The sequence below is a fragment of the Polyodon spathula genome, chromosome 29 (genome assembly GCF_017654505.1).
Source record: "Polyodon spathula isolate WHYD16114869_AA chromosome 29, ASM1765450v1, whole genome shotgun sequence".
In the NCBI taxonomy this organism is placed as follows: domain Eukaryota; kingdom Metazoa; phylum Chordata; class Actinopteri; order Acipenseriformes; family Polyodontidae; genus Polyodon; species Polyodon spathula.
Window position 1 is genome coordinate 1,094,862 of NC_054562.1, and position 16,247 is coordinate 1,111,108.

Here is a 16,247-nt window from a genome sequence, read left to right on the forward strand (position 1 = left end):
TCGGGGAGCGGAAGCACGCATGGGGATTCTGGGAACTGTAGTTTTCTTTGCTCGCTCATTATTTTTTTAAATTATGTTTAATTATTACTTAAAAGTTGATATGAAAAGGAGCGGTATAGCGAAGGCCGGTTAGCTCAGTTGGTTAGAGCGTGGCGCTAATAACGCCAACTATATATACATATATATCGAGCGTGGCGCTAAATATTACAAAATATATACATATATATATATATATATGTATATGTATATATATATATATATATATATATATATATATATATATATATATATATATATATATATATAATATGACGATTATTATTATTAATATTAATTTTGGGACCACAAAAATTTTAATATTATAAAGATTTCTACTAGAAGATAGATAGACAGATAGATAGACTGATATATTTTTGCGTCAAATGTATAAAAATCCTTTTTTTTTTTTTAAGTTTGAAAAGGCCGATAGAAATTAAGAAGAAAAACCAAAAAAAAAAGGGGAAAGAAAGACGTGCGCCAACCGGGACTCGAACCCGGGTCGCAAGAATGGGAATCTTGCATGATACCCCTACACCACTGGCGCGCCTCACAGAGGGTCCCCTCTACTATAGATACTATATATATATATATGAAGTACAGGTGTCAATACAGAATTATTTTTTAAATGGGAGGTAATTAACTGCATTTATTTTCAATGGCTAGTTTTTATTTGGAAGAAGAAAATATAAATATTTAAAATGCGAGCTGGCCCGTACGGAGCATCAGACTTTTAATCTGAGGGTCCAGGGTTCAAGTTTTTATTGCAACAAAAAAAGACCAAAACAGACAGTTTCTCGGGTCCGAATGAGACTCAAACATTGCCCTTGAAAGCACTGGCTAGCTCTGACAGAATTACCTGCAGTAGCTATCAATCAATCAATCAATCAATCAATCAATCTCTCTCTCTCAAAAATAAACACACACTTTGTTCATAGAGAGAGCTGCTCACGACCCCCAAAATTATCTCCTGCGTCCACAATCTCAGCGTTTGCAAGCAAAGACCCAAGAGACGGGCGCTCGGAGGACCGCGAACCACGCTGCCGCTCTACGACGCGGAGAGAGAGTCTCTGTGGTGTTTCCGGTGCCGGTGCAGACTGTGCTTGCAGAACTGAGAGCTGAGTCGAGTCAAGGTTGTTACAAAATAAACTGAAATAAACTTCAGGATGTTTTTTTTTTTGCAAAACTGCAATTGAATTTGGAATGTTTTTTCTCTATTTGTCTATCTATCTATCTATCTATCTATATTACTGTTTGTAATGGTGTTTAATTAGGCTGTCGCTGGGGTTTTGTAATAGAGGACAGGGCGAGCTCTGTTGTGTAACGCGAATTATATAATATTGATGATCGTTATTAATATTAATATCGACGGCAGTTTTGTTCGACAGCGTTTTAAGTCTAACAGTTAAACGCGCTGTCGATGTTAAATGTGCACGCTTTGGGATTCGATGTTATTTGGCAGTTTTTGAAATTATTTTTATGCACAATATTTTTACAGACAATTGTTTGGATTTGTGAAATACCATTCCCCTTCTCCCCCTGGAAGGGCTGAACTCTCTCCCCCCCCCCTCCCTCTCCCCTCTCCCCCCTCCCCCTCCCCTCTCCCCCTCCCTCTCCCTCCCCTCTCCCCCTCCCCTCCCCCCCTCTCCCCTCCCCCCTCTCCTCTCCCCCTCCCCCTCTCCTCTCCCCCCCTCCCCCTCTCTCCTCTTTCCCCTCTCTCTCTCTCTCTCCCTCTCCCTCTCCCCCTCCCTCTCCCTCTCCCCTCCCCCTCTCCCTCTCCCTCCCTCTCCCTCTCTCCTCTCTCTCTCTCTCAGTTCTGCACGATGTTCGCGGTTCGTCGGATTATCTTGGGTTCGGGACTCCGGACTCAGCCTCCCTCCGCACCGTGCGGGCTGGTTCTGACCCGGTCCAACAGCGCCGCTGCCCAGCAGGTAGGAGGGGAGACACGCACACACATACACACACGCACGCCGGAGAGGGACGCTGGTCCTGGCTGGGTTTTGTCGTTGTCATTCGAGGGTGCTTTCTTGGCATGATGGAATCGGCGGTCCTGCACTGAGCCTTCCCGTCCTCTCTCAATCTCCCTCTCCCTTCTCCTTTCTCCCTCTGTTCCCCTCCATCCCTCTCTCTCTCCAGGACAAACCCAAGAAGACTCATTTCGGGCCTCTGAAGGATCAGGATCGGATCTTCACTAACCTGTACGGACGCCATGACTGGAGGTGAGAGTGACAGTGTGTGTCTGTCTAGAGGCGAGAGTCTGTCTAGGGGTGAGAGAGAGTGTCTCTATCTGTCTCGGGGTGACTGTGTGTGATATATTCTCTCTATCTGTCTCGGGGTGACTGTGTGTGATATGTTCTCTCTATCTGTCTCGGGGTGACTGTGTGTGATATGTTCTCTCTATCTGTCTCAGGGTGACTGTGTGTGATATGTTCTCTCTATCTGTCTCGGGGTGACTGTGTGTGATATGTTCTCTCTATCTGTCTCGGGGTGACTGTGTGTGATATGTTCTCTCTATCTGTCTCGGGGTGACTGTGTGTGATATGTTCTCTCTATCTGTCTCGGGGTGACTGTGTGTGATATGTTCTCTCTATCTGTCTCGGGGTGACTGTGTGTGATATGTTCTCTCTCTGTCTGTCTGTGTGTGATATGTTCTCTCTATCTGTCTCGGGTGACTGTGTGATATGTTCTCTCTATCTGTCTCGGGGTGACTGTGTGTGATATGTTCTCTCTATCTGTCTCGGGGTGACTGTGTGTGATATGTTCTCTCTATCTGTCTCGGGGTGACTGTGTGTGATATGTTCTCTCTATCTGTCTCGGGGTGACTGTGTGTGATATGTTCTCTCTATCTGTCTCGGGGTGACTGTGTGTGATATGTTCTCTCTATCTGTCTCGGGGTGACTGTGTGTGATATGTTCTCTCTATCTGTCTCGGGTGACTGTGTGTGATATGTTCTCTCTATCTGGGGTGACTGTGTGTGATATGTTCTCTCTATCTGTCTCGGGGTGACTGTGTGTGATATATTCTCTCTGTCTGTCTCGGGGTGACTGTGTGTGATATATTCTCTCTATCTGTCTCGGGGTGACTGTGTGTGATATGTTCTCTCTATCTCTCTCGGGGTGACTGTGTGTGATATATTCTCTCTGTCTCTCTCTCAGGTTGAGGGGTGCTCAGTCTCGGGGTGACTGTGTGTGATATGTTCTCTCTGTCTGTCTCGGGGTGACTGTGTGTGATATATTCTCTCTGTCTCTCTCTCAGGTCTCGTCTCGGGTGACTGTGTGTGATATATTCTCTCTGTCTGTCTCGGGGTGACTGTGTGTGATATATTCTTGTCTCGGGGTGACTGTGTGTGATATTTTCTCTCTGTCTGTCTCGGGGTGACTGTGTGTGATATATTCTCTCTGTCTGTCTCGGGGTGACTGTGTGTGATATATTCTCTCTGTCTCTCTCGGGGTGACTGTGTGTGATATATTCTCTCTGTCTCTCTCGAGGTGACTGTGTGTGATATATTCTCTCTGTCTGTCTCGGGGTGACTGTGTGTGATATTCTCTCTGTCTGTCTCGGGGTGACTGTGTGTGATATATTCTCTCTATCTGTCTCGGGGTGACTGTGTGTGATATGTTCTCTCTGTCTGTCTCGGGGTGACTGTGTGTGATATATTCTCTCTGTCTCTCTCTCAGGTTGAGGGGTGCTCAGTCTCGGGGTGACTGTGTGTGATATGTTCTCTCTGTCTGTCTCGGGGTGACTGTGTGTGATATATTCTCTCTGTCTGTCTCGGGGTGACTGTGTGTGATATATTCTCTCTGTCTCTCTCGAGGTGACTGTGTGTGATATATTCTCTCTGTCTCTCTCGAGGTGACTGTGTGTGATATATTCTCTCTGTCTCTCTCGAGGTGACTGTGTGTGATATATTCTCTCTGTCTCTCTCTCAGGTTGAGGGGTGCTCAGTCTCGGGGTGACTGGTTCAAGACGAAAGAGATTCTCCTGAAGGGTCCGGAGTGGATCCTGCAGGAGGTGAAGGTGTCGGGGCTCCGAGGGAGAGGGGGGGCCGGCTTCCCTACAGGCATGAAGTGGGGCTTCATGAACAAGCCGAGCGACGGCCGGTGAGACCCCAAAACACACGCTGACCCCGACCCTGACGCTCGCCCACACGCTGACCCCGACCCTGACGCTCGCCCACACGCTGACCCCGACCCTGACGCTTGCACACACGCTGACCCCGACCCTCTCTCTCTGTGTCTCATTCTTTCTCTGTCTCACCCCCTCTCCCCTATCTCTCCTCTCTCCTCTCTGTCTCACCTCCTCTCTGTCTCTCACCCCCTCTCCTCTGTCTCTCTCTCGTCTCTCACCCCCTCTCCCCTGTCTCTCCTCTCTCTGTCTCACCCCCTCTCTCTCTCTGTCTGCCCTCCAGTCCCAAGTACCTGGTAGTGAATGCAGATGAGGGGGAGCCCGGCACATGCAAGGACAGGGAGATCCTGAGACACGACCCTCACAAGCTGGTGGAGGGCTGTCTGGTGGCGGGCCGAGCGATGGGGGCCCGTGCAGCGTACATCTACATCCGAGGAGAGTTCTACAATGAGGCGTCCAACCTGCAGGTACCACTGACCTGGAGAGAGTGTGTTGTGTTACTCAATCTCTCTGTCTCTCTCCGTCCCTGCGTGTGTGTCTATCGGCTCTCTCTGTGGCAATGACATCTCCTCCTCCACTGTGTGTGTGTCCTCTAGTCTCTCTCTCTCTCTCTCTCTCTCTCTCTCTCTCTCTCTGCCTGTGGCTCGGGGTTTGATCTCTCTCTCTCTCTCTCTCTCAGGCTCTAGTGCCCATGGTACCAGCCGTGCACTTGATTGCTCCTCCTCCACTTGTCGTGGGCGGGATGCCTGTGGCTCGGGGTTTGATTTCGATGTGATCGTGGCTCGGGGCGCCGGAGCGTACATCTGCGGGGAGGAGACGGCGCTGATCGAGTCTCTGGAGGGGAAGCAGGGCAAGCCCAGACTCCAGCAGCCACCTTGAGAGGCGACCGGCGAGGATTGAGACTCCGTGAGCCGGGGTTGGATTCGATTTGTGATGTGTCTCGAGAGAGAGGATGGGAGAGTCAGACGAATGATGTGCTGTGAGTCTGAGAGAGACGGAGAGTCTGAGAGGAGCGACGGTGGAGGAGAGGAGAGAGGAGTAGAGTCAAGGAGAGAGAAGCGGTTGTTGTCTGAGGAGAGAGAGAGAGAGAGAGAGAGTCTGTCTCGGTGTGTCCGTCTCCGAGGAGAGGTGCGTCTGTCCTCGGTGGGTGTTCTGAGGGAGAGAGTGAGAGAGAGAGAGTCTGTCTCGGTGTGTCTGAGAGAGAGAGAGTCAGGGTTGAGAGAGAGAGGAGTACAGTTTGTGGTTTGTCTGAGATGAGAGAGGGTGTCTCTGGTGTGTCTGAGAGAGGAGGGATAGAGGAGCGAGAAGAGATCGAGAGAGTCTGTATCGGTGTGTCTAGGAGAGAGAGAGAGAGAGAGAGAGAGAGAGAGATAGTCTGTCTCGGTGTGTCTGAGAGAGAGAGAGAGTCTGTTTGTGTGTGTGAGAGAGAGAGAGAGAGTCTGTCTCGGTGTGTCTGAGAGAGAGAGAGTCTGTCTCGGTGTGTCTGAGAGAGAGAGAGAGAGTCTGAGTCTGTCTCGGTGTGTCTGAGAGAGAGAGAGAGTCTGTCTCGGTGTGTCTGAGAGAGACTCCGGAGAGAGTCTCTGTCTCGGTTTCGTGTCTGAGAGGAGAGCCTCGCAGAGAGTCTCATGAGAGGTAGAGAGAGGAGAGAGAGTCTCTCTCGCTCAGTGTGTCTGAGAGAGGAGAGGAGAGAGAGAGGAGAGAGAGAAGTGAGTGTGTCTCGGTGTGAGGAGAGAGAGAGTCTGTCTCGGTGTGTCTGAGAGAGAGAGAGAGAGAGAGAGTGTGTGTGAGAGAGTCTGTCTCGGTGTGTCTGAGAGAGAGAGAGAGTCGGTGTGTTCGAGACTCTGAGTTCGTCTCAGGACAGAGCGTCTGACCACTGTGCCCTCTCTGAGAGAGAAGCGGAGAGAGAGGTGTGTCTGAGAGAGAGAGAGAGAGAGAGTCTGTCTCGGTGTGTCTGAGAGAGAGAGAGAGTCTCGGTGTGTCTGAGAGAGTGAGAGAGTCTCTAGAGGAGAGTCTGTCTCGTCTGTCTGAGAGGAGAGAGGAGAGAGAGTCTGTTCGGTGTTGGCTGAGTGTGTCAGAGAGAGAGAGAGAGAGGAGGTCTGTCTCGGTCTTGTTTTGAGAGTCTGAGAGAGAGGTCGGTAGACTGAGTCTGAGGGTGAGTCTGAGAGAGAGAGAGAGTCTCGGTGGGTCTGAGAGAGAGAGAGAGAGTCTGTCTCGGTGTGTCTGAGAGAGAGAGAGAGATCTGAGAGTGTGTCTGGGGGTGTCTGTGGGAGAGAGAGAGAGAGAGAGTCTGTCTCGGTGTGTCTGAGAGAGAGAGAGAGAGAGTCTGTCTCGGTGTGTCTGAGAGAGAGAGAGAGAGTCTGTCTCGGTGTGTCTGAGAGAGAGAGAGAGAGAGAGAGGTCTGTCTCGGTGTTGACTATCGGCTGTGTCAGAGAGGAGAGAGAGTCTCTCGGGTGTGTCTGAGAGAGAGAGAGAGGAGTCTGTCTCGGTGTTGTGTCAAGAGAGAGATGAGCAGAGAGGTGAGAGCTGTCTCGGTGTGTCAGAGAGAGAGAGAGAGAGAGAGTCTGTCTCGGTGTGTCTGAGAGAGAGAGGAGAGAGTCGTCGGTTGGTCTGAGAGAGAGAAGAGGAAGAGAGACAGTCTGTCTCGGTTGTGACCGTCTTGCACCGAGAGAGCTGTGTCTCGGTGTCTCTCAGAGAGAGCAGTCTGTCTCGGGTGTGTTCTCTGTGTCTGCAGAGAGACAGAGAGAGAGTCTGTCGCGGTGTGTCTCTGAGAGAGAGAGAGAGAGAGAGACTGTCTCGGAGAGAGAGAGCAGGAGACAGAGAGTCTGTTCTCCGGGGTCTCTGGCTGAGGAGGAGAGAGAGAGTTAGAGAGAGAGAGAGAGAGAGAGAGTTCTGTCTCGGTGTGTCAGAGAGAGAGAGAGAGAGAGCTGTCTCGGTGTGTCAGAGAGAGAGAGAGAGAGAGAGTCTGTCTCGGTGTGAGAGAGAGAGAGAGAGAGAGTCTGTCTCGGTGTGTCTGAGAGAGAGAGAGAGTCTGTCTCGGTGTGTCTGAGAGAGAGAGAGAGAGAGAGTGTGTCTGAGAGAGAGAGTCTGTCTCGGAGAGAGAGAGAGAGAGAGAGAGTCTGTCTCGGTGTGTCTGAGAGAGAGAGAGAGAGAGATCGGTGTGTCTGAGTCACTTCTGAGAGAGAGAGAGAGTCTGTCTAAGGTGGTATGAGAGCGAGAGAGAGAGGAGAGAGAGAGTAGTGTCTGTCTCGTGTGTGAGAGATGAGAGAGTAGTCTCTCTCTCTCTCGTGAGAGAGAGAGAGAGAGGGGTCTCCGAGAGAGTCTGTCTCGGTGTGTCAGAGAGAGAGAGAGAGAGAGAGTCTGTCTCGGTGTGTCAGAGAGAGAGAGAGAGAGAGTCTCGTCTGTCTCGGTGTGAGAGAGAGAGAGAGAGAGTCTGTCTCGGTGTGTCTGAGAGAGAGAGAGAGAGAGAGAGTCTGTCTCGGTGTGTCGGAGAGAGAGAGAGAGAGAGAGAGTCTGTCTCGGTGTGTCTGAGAGAGAGAGAGAGAGAGAGAGAGTCTGTCTCGGTGTGTCTGAGAGAGAGAGAGAGAGAGTCTGTCTCGGTGTGTGTCAGAGAGAGGAGAGAGAGAGAGAGTCTCTTGTTCTCGGTGTTGGTTTGGGAGAGAGAGGAGAGATTGAGAGTCTGTCTCGGTCACCCTTGTCTTGAGAGAGGAGGAGTCTCGACGAAGAGTCTAGTGGAGAGTAGTCTGTCTCGGTTGGTGTAGAGAGAGAGTAGTCCAGGACGAGGAGAGTCTGTCTCTGTCTCGTTGTGTCTGTTGAGAGAGAGAGAGAGAGAGAGAGAGAGAGTCTCGGTGTTTGTCTGAGAGTCCAGGAGAGAGTCTCGTCTCGGGGTCTCAGAGTGAGAGAGAGAGGAGAGAGAGTCTGTCTCGGTCTGGTGTCTGAGAGAGATGAGAGGAAGAGAGAGAGAGGAGTCTGTGTCTCTCTTCTTCCAGACGAGAGGAGTCACACTCTGAGAGAGAGAGAGAGAGAGAGAGAGAGTGAGTCTGAGAGAGAGAGTCTGTCTCGGTGTGTCTGAGAGAGAGAGTGATGTCTTCGGGTTTGTTTGTCATGAGAGTCTGTCTTCGGAGTTGAGAGAGAGTCTGTCTCGGTTGGTTGTCTGAGAGTGTGACGAGAGAGAGAGAGGAGTCTGTCTCGGTGTGTCAGAGAGAGAGAGAGAGAGAGAGAGCTGTCTCGGTGTGTCAGAGAGAGAGAGAGAGAGAGAGAGCTGTCTCGGTGGTGTCAGAGAGAGAGAGAGAGAGAGAGAAGAGAGTCGGTGACAGGGGGACAGAGAGGAGAGGATATCTCTCGCCGGAGAGTCTGTCTCGGTTGTGTCTCAGAGGAGAGAGCCAGAGAAGAGTCTGTCTCGGAGTGTGTCTGAGAGAGAGAGTGTGAGAGAGTGAGTCAGAGCTCACGGAGAGAGAGTCTCTCTCGAGGAGAGAGAGAGTCGGTGCTCGGTCATGTGTTCATCGGTGTGTCTGAGAGAGAGAGAGAGAGAGAGAAGAGTCTGAGAGAGAGATGAGAGAAGGAGGTTTGTTTGGTTTGTCTGTTTTGAGATGTTTGAGACAGAGTTTTGTTTCTGTACGGTGGGTCTGAGAGAGAGAGAGAGAGAGAGTCGGTCTCTGTGTGTCTGTCTCTGGTGGAGAGAGAGGAGTCTGTCGTCTCGGTTTGGTTTCTGTGTAGAGAGTCTGAGAGAGAGAGAGAGGAGAGACGAGAGTGAGTGAGGAGAGAGTTGAGAGTCTGTCTCGGGTGTCTGAGAGGAGAGAGAGAGAGAGTCTTTGTCTCGGGGAGAGGAGAGAGAGAGTTGTCTCGGTGTTTGTCTGAGAGAGAGAGGAGAGAGTCTGTCTCGGTCGGTCTGAGAGAGAGGAGAGAGAGAGAGAGAGAGTCTGTTAGGTGTGTCTGGGTGAAGAGAGAGACCTCGTCTGTCTCTGTGTTGAGAGAGAGAGAGAGAGAGAGAGTCTGTCTCGGTGTGTCAGAGAGAGAGAGAGAGAGAGAGTGGAGAGTCTGTCACGGTGTTCTCGAGAGAGAGAGAGAGAGAGAGAGAGAGTCTGTCTCGGTGTGTCTGAGAGAGAGAGAGAGAGTGTCTGTCTCGGTGTGTCTGAGAGAGAGAGAGAGAGAGAGTCTGTCTCGGTGTGTCTGAGAGAGAGAGAGAGTCTGTCTCGGTGTGTCTGAGAGAGGGAGTCTGTCTCGGTGTGTCAGAGAGAGAGAGAGAGTCTGTCTCGGTGTGTCTGAGAGAGAGAGAGAGAGAGAGAGTCTGTCTCGGTGTGTCAGAGAGAGAGAGAGAGAGAGAGTCTGTCTCGGTGTATCTGAGAGAGAGAGTGAGTCTGTCTCGGTGTGTCTGAGAGAGAGAGAGAGAGAGAGAGAGTCTCGGTGTGTCTGAGAGAGAGAGAGAGAGAGCAGAGAGCTGTCTCGGCTGTGTCCTGAGTGATCTGTGTCGAGAGAGAGAGAGGAGAGAGTCTTCTCGTGGTTGGAGAGAGGGAGTCTCTCTCGGTGTGAGGAGAGAGAGAGAGAGTCTGTCTTGTTGTAGTCAGAGAGAGAGAGAGAGAGGAGGAGAGAGAGTGTTCTCTCGAGAGAGAGAGGGAGAGAGAGAGTCTGTCTCGGTGTGTCAGAGAGAGAGAGAGAGTCTGTCTCGGTGTGTCTGAGAGAGAGAGAGAGAGTCTGTCTCGGTGTGTCAGAGAGAGAGAGAGAGAGTCTGTCTCGGTGTGTCTGAGAGAGAGAGAGAGAGAGAGAGAGTCTGTCTCGGTGTGTCTGAGAGAGAGAGTCTGTCTCGGAGAGAGAGAGAGAGAGAGAGAGTCTGTCTCGGTGTGTCAGAGAGAGAGAGAGAGTCTGTCTCTGTCTATGTGAGAGAGAGAGAGAGAGAGAGAGAGTCTGTCTCGGTGTGTCTGAGAGAGAGAGAGAGAGAGAGAGAGAGTCTGTCTCGGTGTTCAAGTGTATTCAGAGAGAGAGAGGGAGTCGGTCTCGGTCAGAGAGCAGAGAGTCTATCTGAGAGAGAGCAGAGGAGTGTCTCGGTGTATCAGAGAGAGAGAGAGAGAGAGTCTGTCTCGGTGTATCTGAGAGGAGTCTGTCTCTCTGTCAGAGAGAGAGCCAGAGAGTCTGTCCGGTCTATCTGAGAGAGAGAGAGAGAGAGAGTCTGTCTCGGTGTGTCAAGAGAGAGAGAGAGAGAGAGAGTCTGTCTCGGTGTGTCAGAGAGAGAGAGAGAGAGTCTGTCTCGGTGTGTCAGAGAGAGTGTCTGTCTAGTGTGAGATCTGTACTAGTGTCTCTCTCTGTCTAGGGGTGTCTCTGTTTGAGAGGCCACACACAGTGAGAGAGAGAGAGTCTGGGGTCCTCGGTTACAGGACTCTCTCTGTGTCTCTGTCTGTCTCTTTGCACAAGCCCCAACAGGACTGTCTCTGTCTTAATTCAAAAGAGACAGAAAAAAATCTGACTTCTCAGAGTGACAGCAAAGGACTGCAATATAAAGTCTCTGTGTGTGTGTTTGTTATTCAATTCAATCGGCTTCAAATGAAAATAGTCCAATAATCGCTGCAGTTGTTATTATTATAAAATTGATGTCTGAAAATATGAATTCCGATTCCTTTAGAGGAACCTGAAATTTCATTTTTGGGGGGTCTTATTTACCAATGTTCCGCCCCTCCCAGGAGTGTTCGGTTGTCCCACCACGGTTGCCAACGTGGAGACGGTCGCCGTGGCGCCCACAATCTGTCGCCGGGGCGGCAGCTGGTTCCTGGGCTTCGGGCGCGAGAGAAACTCTGGGACGAAACTCTTCAACATCTCCGGGCACGTGAACCAGCCCTGCACAGTGGAGGAGGAGATGTCTCTGCCACTGAGAGAGCTGATAGAGAGACACGCAGGTACGGGGGGAGAGAGAGACGCACACACACCCCCCCTCTATAGAATGAACTCCCTCAGCTTCATAGAGTCCAGTGAAAGCTGCTGAATAATGTTCCCTTGTTAACATATTGAATTGCACCCCCTCTATATAGAATGAACTCCCTCAGCTTCATAGAGTCCAGTGAAAGCTGCTGAATAATGTTCCCTTGTTAACATATTGAATTGCACCCCCTCTATATAGAATGAACTCCCTCAGCTTCATAGAGTCCAGTGAAAGCTGCTGAATAATGTTCCCTTGTTAACATATTGAATTGCACCCCCTCTATATAGAATGAACTATTCAGCTTCATAGAGTCCAGTGAAAGCTGCTGAATAATGTTCCTTTGTTAACATATTGAATTCCTACCAGCTCTGTATAGAATGGTCATTCCAGTCTCAAGCTCGGTTTGAGCAGGGAGAGAGGCTGTGTTAATGTTCCCTTGTCTAACATTATTGTGTTGCACCACTTCTATTATAGAATTGAACTTCCCTCACAGCTTCATAGTGTCCAGTGAAAGATGCTGATTATAATGTTCATTGTTAAACATAATGAATGCACCCCCTCTATAACCTCTTATATAATGAATGATTCAGCTTCATAGAGTCCAGTGAGTGCTGCTGAATAATGTTCCCTTGTTAATATATTGAATTGCGATTCCCTCTATATAGAATGAACTCCCTCAGCTTCATAGAGTCCAATGAAAGCTGCTGAATAATGTTCCCTTGTTAACATATTGAATCACACACCCTCTATGTAGAATGAACTCACTCAGCTTCATAGTGTCCAGTGAAAGTTGCTGAATAATGTTCCCTTGTTATCATATTGAATTGCACCCCCTCTATATAGAATGAACTCCCTCAGCTTCATAGAGTCCAGTGAAAGCTGCTGAATAATGTTCCCTTGTTAACATATTGAATTGCACCCCCCTCTATATAGAATGAACTCCCTCAGCTTCATAGAGTCCAGTGAAAGCTGCTGAATAATGTTCCCTTGTTATCATATTGAATTGCACCCCCTCTATATAGAATGAACTCCCTCAGCTTCATAGAGTCCAGTGAAAGCTGCTGAATAATGTTCCCTTGTTAACATATTGAATTGCACCCCCTCTATATAGAATGAACTCACTCAGCTTCATAGAGTCCAGTGAAAGCTGCTGAATAATGTTCCCTTGTTAACATATTGAATTGCACCCCCTCTATATAGAATGAACTCCCTCAGCTTCATAGAGTCCAGTGAAAGCTGCTGAATAATGTTCCCTTGTTATCATATTGAATTGCACCCCCTCTATATAGAGTGAACTCCCTCAGCTTCATAGAGTCCATTGAAAGCTGCTGAATAATGTTCCCTTTTTATCATATTGAATTGCACCCCCTCTATATAGAATGAACTCCCTCAGCTTCATAGAGTCCATTGAAAGCTGCTGAATAATGTTCCCTTGTTAACATATTGAATTGCACCCCCTCTATATAGAATGAACTCCCTCAGCTTCATAGAGTCCAGTGAAAGCTGCTGAATAATGTTCCCTTGTTAACATATTGAATTGCACCCCCTCTATATAGAATGAACTCCCTCAGCTTCATAGAGTCCAGTGAAAGCTGCTGAATAATGTTCCCTTGTTAACATATTGAATTGCACCCCCCTCTATATAGAATGAACTCCCTCAGCTTCATAGAGTCCAGTGAAAGCTGCTGAATAATGTTCCCTTGTTAACATATTGAATTCCACCCCCTCTATATAGAATGAACTCCCTCAGCTTCATAGAGTCCAGTGAAAGCTGCTGAATAATGTTCCCTTGTTAACATATTGAATTCCACCCCCTCTATATAGAATGAACTCCCTCAGCTTCATAGAGTCCAGTGAAAGCTGCTGAATAATGTTCCCTTGTTAACATATTGAATTGCACCCCCTCTATATAGAATGAACTCCCTCAGCTTCATAGAGTCCAGTGAAAGCTGCTGAATAATGTTCCCTTGTTAACATATTGAATTACACACCCTCTATATAGAATGAACTCCCTCAGCTTCATAGAGTCCAGTGAAAGCTGCTGAATAATGTTCCCTTGTTAACATATTGAATTGCACCCCCTCTATATAGAATGAACTCCCTCAGCTTCATAGAGTCCAGTGAAAGCTGCTGAATAATGTTCCCTTGTTAACATATTGAATTGCACCCCTTCTATATAGAATGAACTCCCTCAGCTTCATAGAGTCCAGTGAAAGCTGCTGAATAATGTTCCCTTGTTAACATATTGAATTCCACTGACAAATTTAAAAATATTACCTAACGAAAATCTAACATGAAATCCTTCTCCACTAGATTACTCTCATGGCTTCTAGTGTGGACTTTATTGTTTATTTTCTTTGCAATATCGTTGTATGGTCTCTTTGATTTCCGTGATAGAATGAAAGATAACTCTCCCTCCCTCCTGCTCTGTGATTGGTGCAGGCGGGGTGATTGGCGGCTGGGATAACCTGTTGGCTGTGATCCCGGGCGGCTCCTCCACGCCCCTCATCCCGCGCTCCGTGTGCGATGACGTCATGATGGATTTCGATGCGCTGGTCCAGGCTCAGACCGGGCTGGGCACTGCGGCGGTCATCGTCATGAACAAATCCGTGAGTGTGTGTGAGTGTGTGTGTGTGAGTCTTTGTGTGTGAGTGTGTGTGTGTGTGTGTGTGTGTGAGTCTTGGTGTGTGTTTGTGTGTGTGTTTGTGGTTGTGCGTGTAGCTGAGCAGTGGTGGCAGTGACCAGCAGGCCTCTCTGTGTTTGTTTTCCAGACAGACGTCGTGCAGGCGATCGCTCGCCTCATTGAGTTCTACAAGCACGAGAGCTGTGGACAGTGCACCCCCTGCAGGGAGGGTGAGGGACTGCAGGGCCATTCCTACTGCTCCATTACAACTCATTCAAAACCTGCTCCCTTTCTAAACATTTAGAGAGAGAGAGAGTGTTGATGAGAGGGGATAGACAGAGAGAGAGTGAGGGGGGTGAGGGGATAGACAGAGAGAGAGACGGGAGGGGGGATGAGAGGGGATAGAGAGAGCGAGGGAGGGGGGGAGGATGACAGGGATAGAGAGATCCGGGAGGGGGGGATCTCAGACCAGAGATAGAGTAATCTCGGGAGGGGGGGATGAGAAGGGGATCGCAGGGAGGGGGGATGAGAGGGGATAGAGAGAGCGAGGGAATTAGACAGAGAGAGACCCCCCCCCTTATCTCTAGACCGAACACGGTTGTGAGAGGGGATAGAGAGGCGACGGCGATCCCCTAGATGAGGAGCGAGCCTCCCCCAACTCTAATGATGAGCCTCGAGAGACACGAGGGGGGGGGGGAGGAGGGGAGATGAGGGGATCCCCATGGGGGGATGAGGGGATAGAGAGGGAGGGGAGGGGGATATGGGTGGGATAGACAGACTGACAGAGGGGAGAGGAGGCTCCCCCCAGAGCAGACAGAGAAGGCAGGAGCTGTCTGCGGGAGGACGGAGAGAGGGGGTAGAGAGCTGAGACTCGTCCCATACATCTCTCGCGCCTACTCCACCTGTTCGGCTCTCCCCTAGATTTGCTGCGGGTCGTCGAGACCTGAGCCACAGTCGGCTTCACAATCCTCCCCTATCTGGCCTCTCGCTCGGGGTGGGGGGATGAGGGGATAGAGAGCGAGGGAGGGGGATGAGAGGGGATAGACTGACAGAGAGAGAGGAGGTAGAGATGGGAGAGGAGAGACAGACAGAGAAGGCAGGAAAGAAGAGATGGGAGAGGAGGAGAGAGGGGAGAGAGCTGTGTCTGTCTGCCTGTCAGTCTGTGTTGAAACTGGCAGCCTACCTCCCCCATGTTGGCTCCAGATCCCCTCTAGTTTGCTGCGAGGGTCGTCTCTGTGTTTGAGCCGCAGTGGCTTCAGTTTCCTCTCGCTCTGTGTCTCTCTCTCTCGGGGGGGGCTCCTCTCGCTCTGTCTCAGGGGTCTCGTTTCCTCTCTCAGAGGAGGAGCACCCCTTAGGAGAGCGCTCTGATGTCTAGTCTCTGTCGGGAACTCTCTTGCTCTGTGTCTCTCTCTCTCGGAGGGGTCTCCTCTCGTGTCTCTCTCTCTCGGGGGGGTCTCCTCTCGCTCTGTCTCAGGGGTCTCTTGCTCTGTGTCTCTCTCTCTCGGGGGGGTCTCCTCTCGCTCTGTCTCAGGGGTCTCTTGCTCTGTGTCTCTCTCTCTCGGGGGGGTCTCCTCTCGCTCTGTCTCAGGGGTCTCTTGCTCTGTGTCTCTCTCTCTCGGGGGGGTCTCCTCTCGCTCTGTCTCAGGGGTCTCTTGCTCTGTGTCTCTCTCTCTCGGGGGGGTCTCCTCTCGCTCTGTCTCTCTCTCTCTCGGAGTCTCTCTCTCTCGCTCTGTCTCAGGGGTCTCTTGCTCTTGCTCTTTCTCTCTCTGTCTCTCTCTCTCTCGGGGGGGTCTCCTCTCGCTCTGTCTCAGGGGTCTCTTGCTCTGTGTCTCTCTCTCTCTCGGAGGGGTATACTCTGCTTCTGGTCTCTCTCTCTCGAAGGACACAGAGGGTCTCTCTCCCCTGGGTATCGAGATCGGAGGGGTCTCATCGATCTATGTCCTCTCTCTCGGGGGGGTCTCCCGCTCGTATCGGGGTCTCTCGAGTAGCCTCTCTCAGAGAGACGGAGAGCCCTCCTCAGGGGAGAGACCGCTGGCTTCAGAGTCACTGTCCAGGAGAGAGTATCATCTCTCTCTCTCGGGGGGGTCTCCTCTCGCTCTGTCTCAGGGGTCTCTCTCGCTCTGTGTCTCTCTCTCTCGGAGGGGTCTCCTCTCGCTCTGTCTCAGGGGTCTCTTGCTCTGTGTCTCCGTCTGTCAGGGGTTGACTGGATGAATAAGATGATGTGGCGTTTTGTGAAAGGGGACGCTCGCCTCTCCGAGATAGACATGATCTGGGAAATCAGCAAGCAGATCGAGGGGCATACAATCTGCGCACTGGGAGACGGGGCCGCCTGGCCAGTACAGGTATGCTGGGAGCACTGGGAGATTTAAAAACTGCCCTGTGTTTAAACATGAAGCCTGCATTGTAACCCTGTCTGTGCTGCCCTGTGACACCTGTGTGAGTCGCCTGGGGATGAAAGCAGGATCTGGCATAAAGCAGGGATCTGGCAAATAAATAATAATATTACTATTATTATTATTATTATTATTCTTTGAGTACGTAACTCTCTCTCTCTCTCTC

The 16,247-nt window shown here is 50.3% G+C and overlaps 1 protein-coding gene and 1 non-coding gene across 2 annotated transcripts in view; one reads left to right on the forward strand and one right to left on the reverse strand.

Annotated features, from left to right (window-relative positions):
* Nucleotides 1–100: 100 nt before the first annotated feature.
* Nucleotides 101–16,247, forward strand: part of ndufv1 (NADH:ubiquinone oxidoreductase core subunit V1) — a 16,560-nt gene continuing 413 nt past the window's right edge. The window contains 11 exon segments of the mRNA XM_041231927.1: nucleotides 101–128; nucleotides 1,851–1,918; nucleotides 1,920–1,967; nucleotides 2,173–2,255; nucleotides 3,966–4,136; nucleotides 4,445–4,648; nucleotides 4,863–5,038; nucleotides 10,815–11,042; nucleotides 13,508–13,674; nucleotides 13,837–13,918; nucleotides 15,885–16,030. Coding sequence (XP_041087861.1) covers nucleotides 101–128; nucleotides 1,851–1,918; nucleotides 1,920–1,967; nucleotides 2,173–2,255; nucleotides 3,966–4,136; nucleotides 4,445–4,648; nucleotides 4,863–5,038; nucleotides 10,815–11,042; nucleotides 13,508–13,674; nucleotides 13,837–13,918; nucleotides 15,885–16,030 — 1,401 coding nt within the window.
* trnag-ccc lies at nucleotides 513–583 on the reverse strand. The gene has a single exon. It is a non-coding gene; the product is annotated as a tRNA-Gly (tRNA).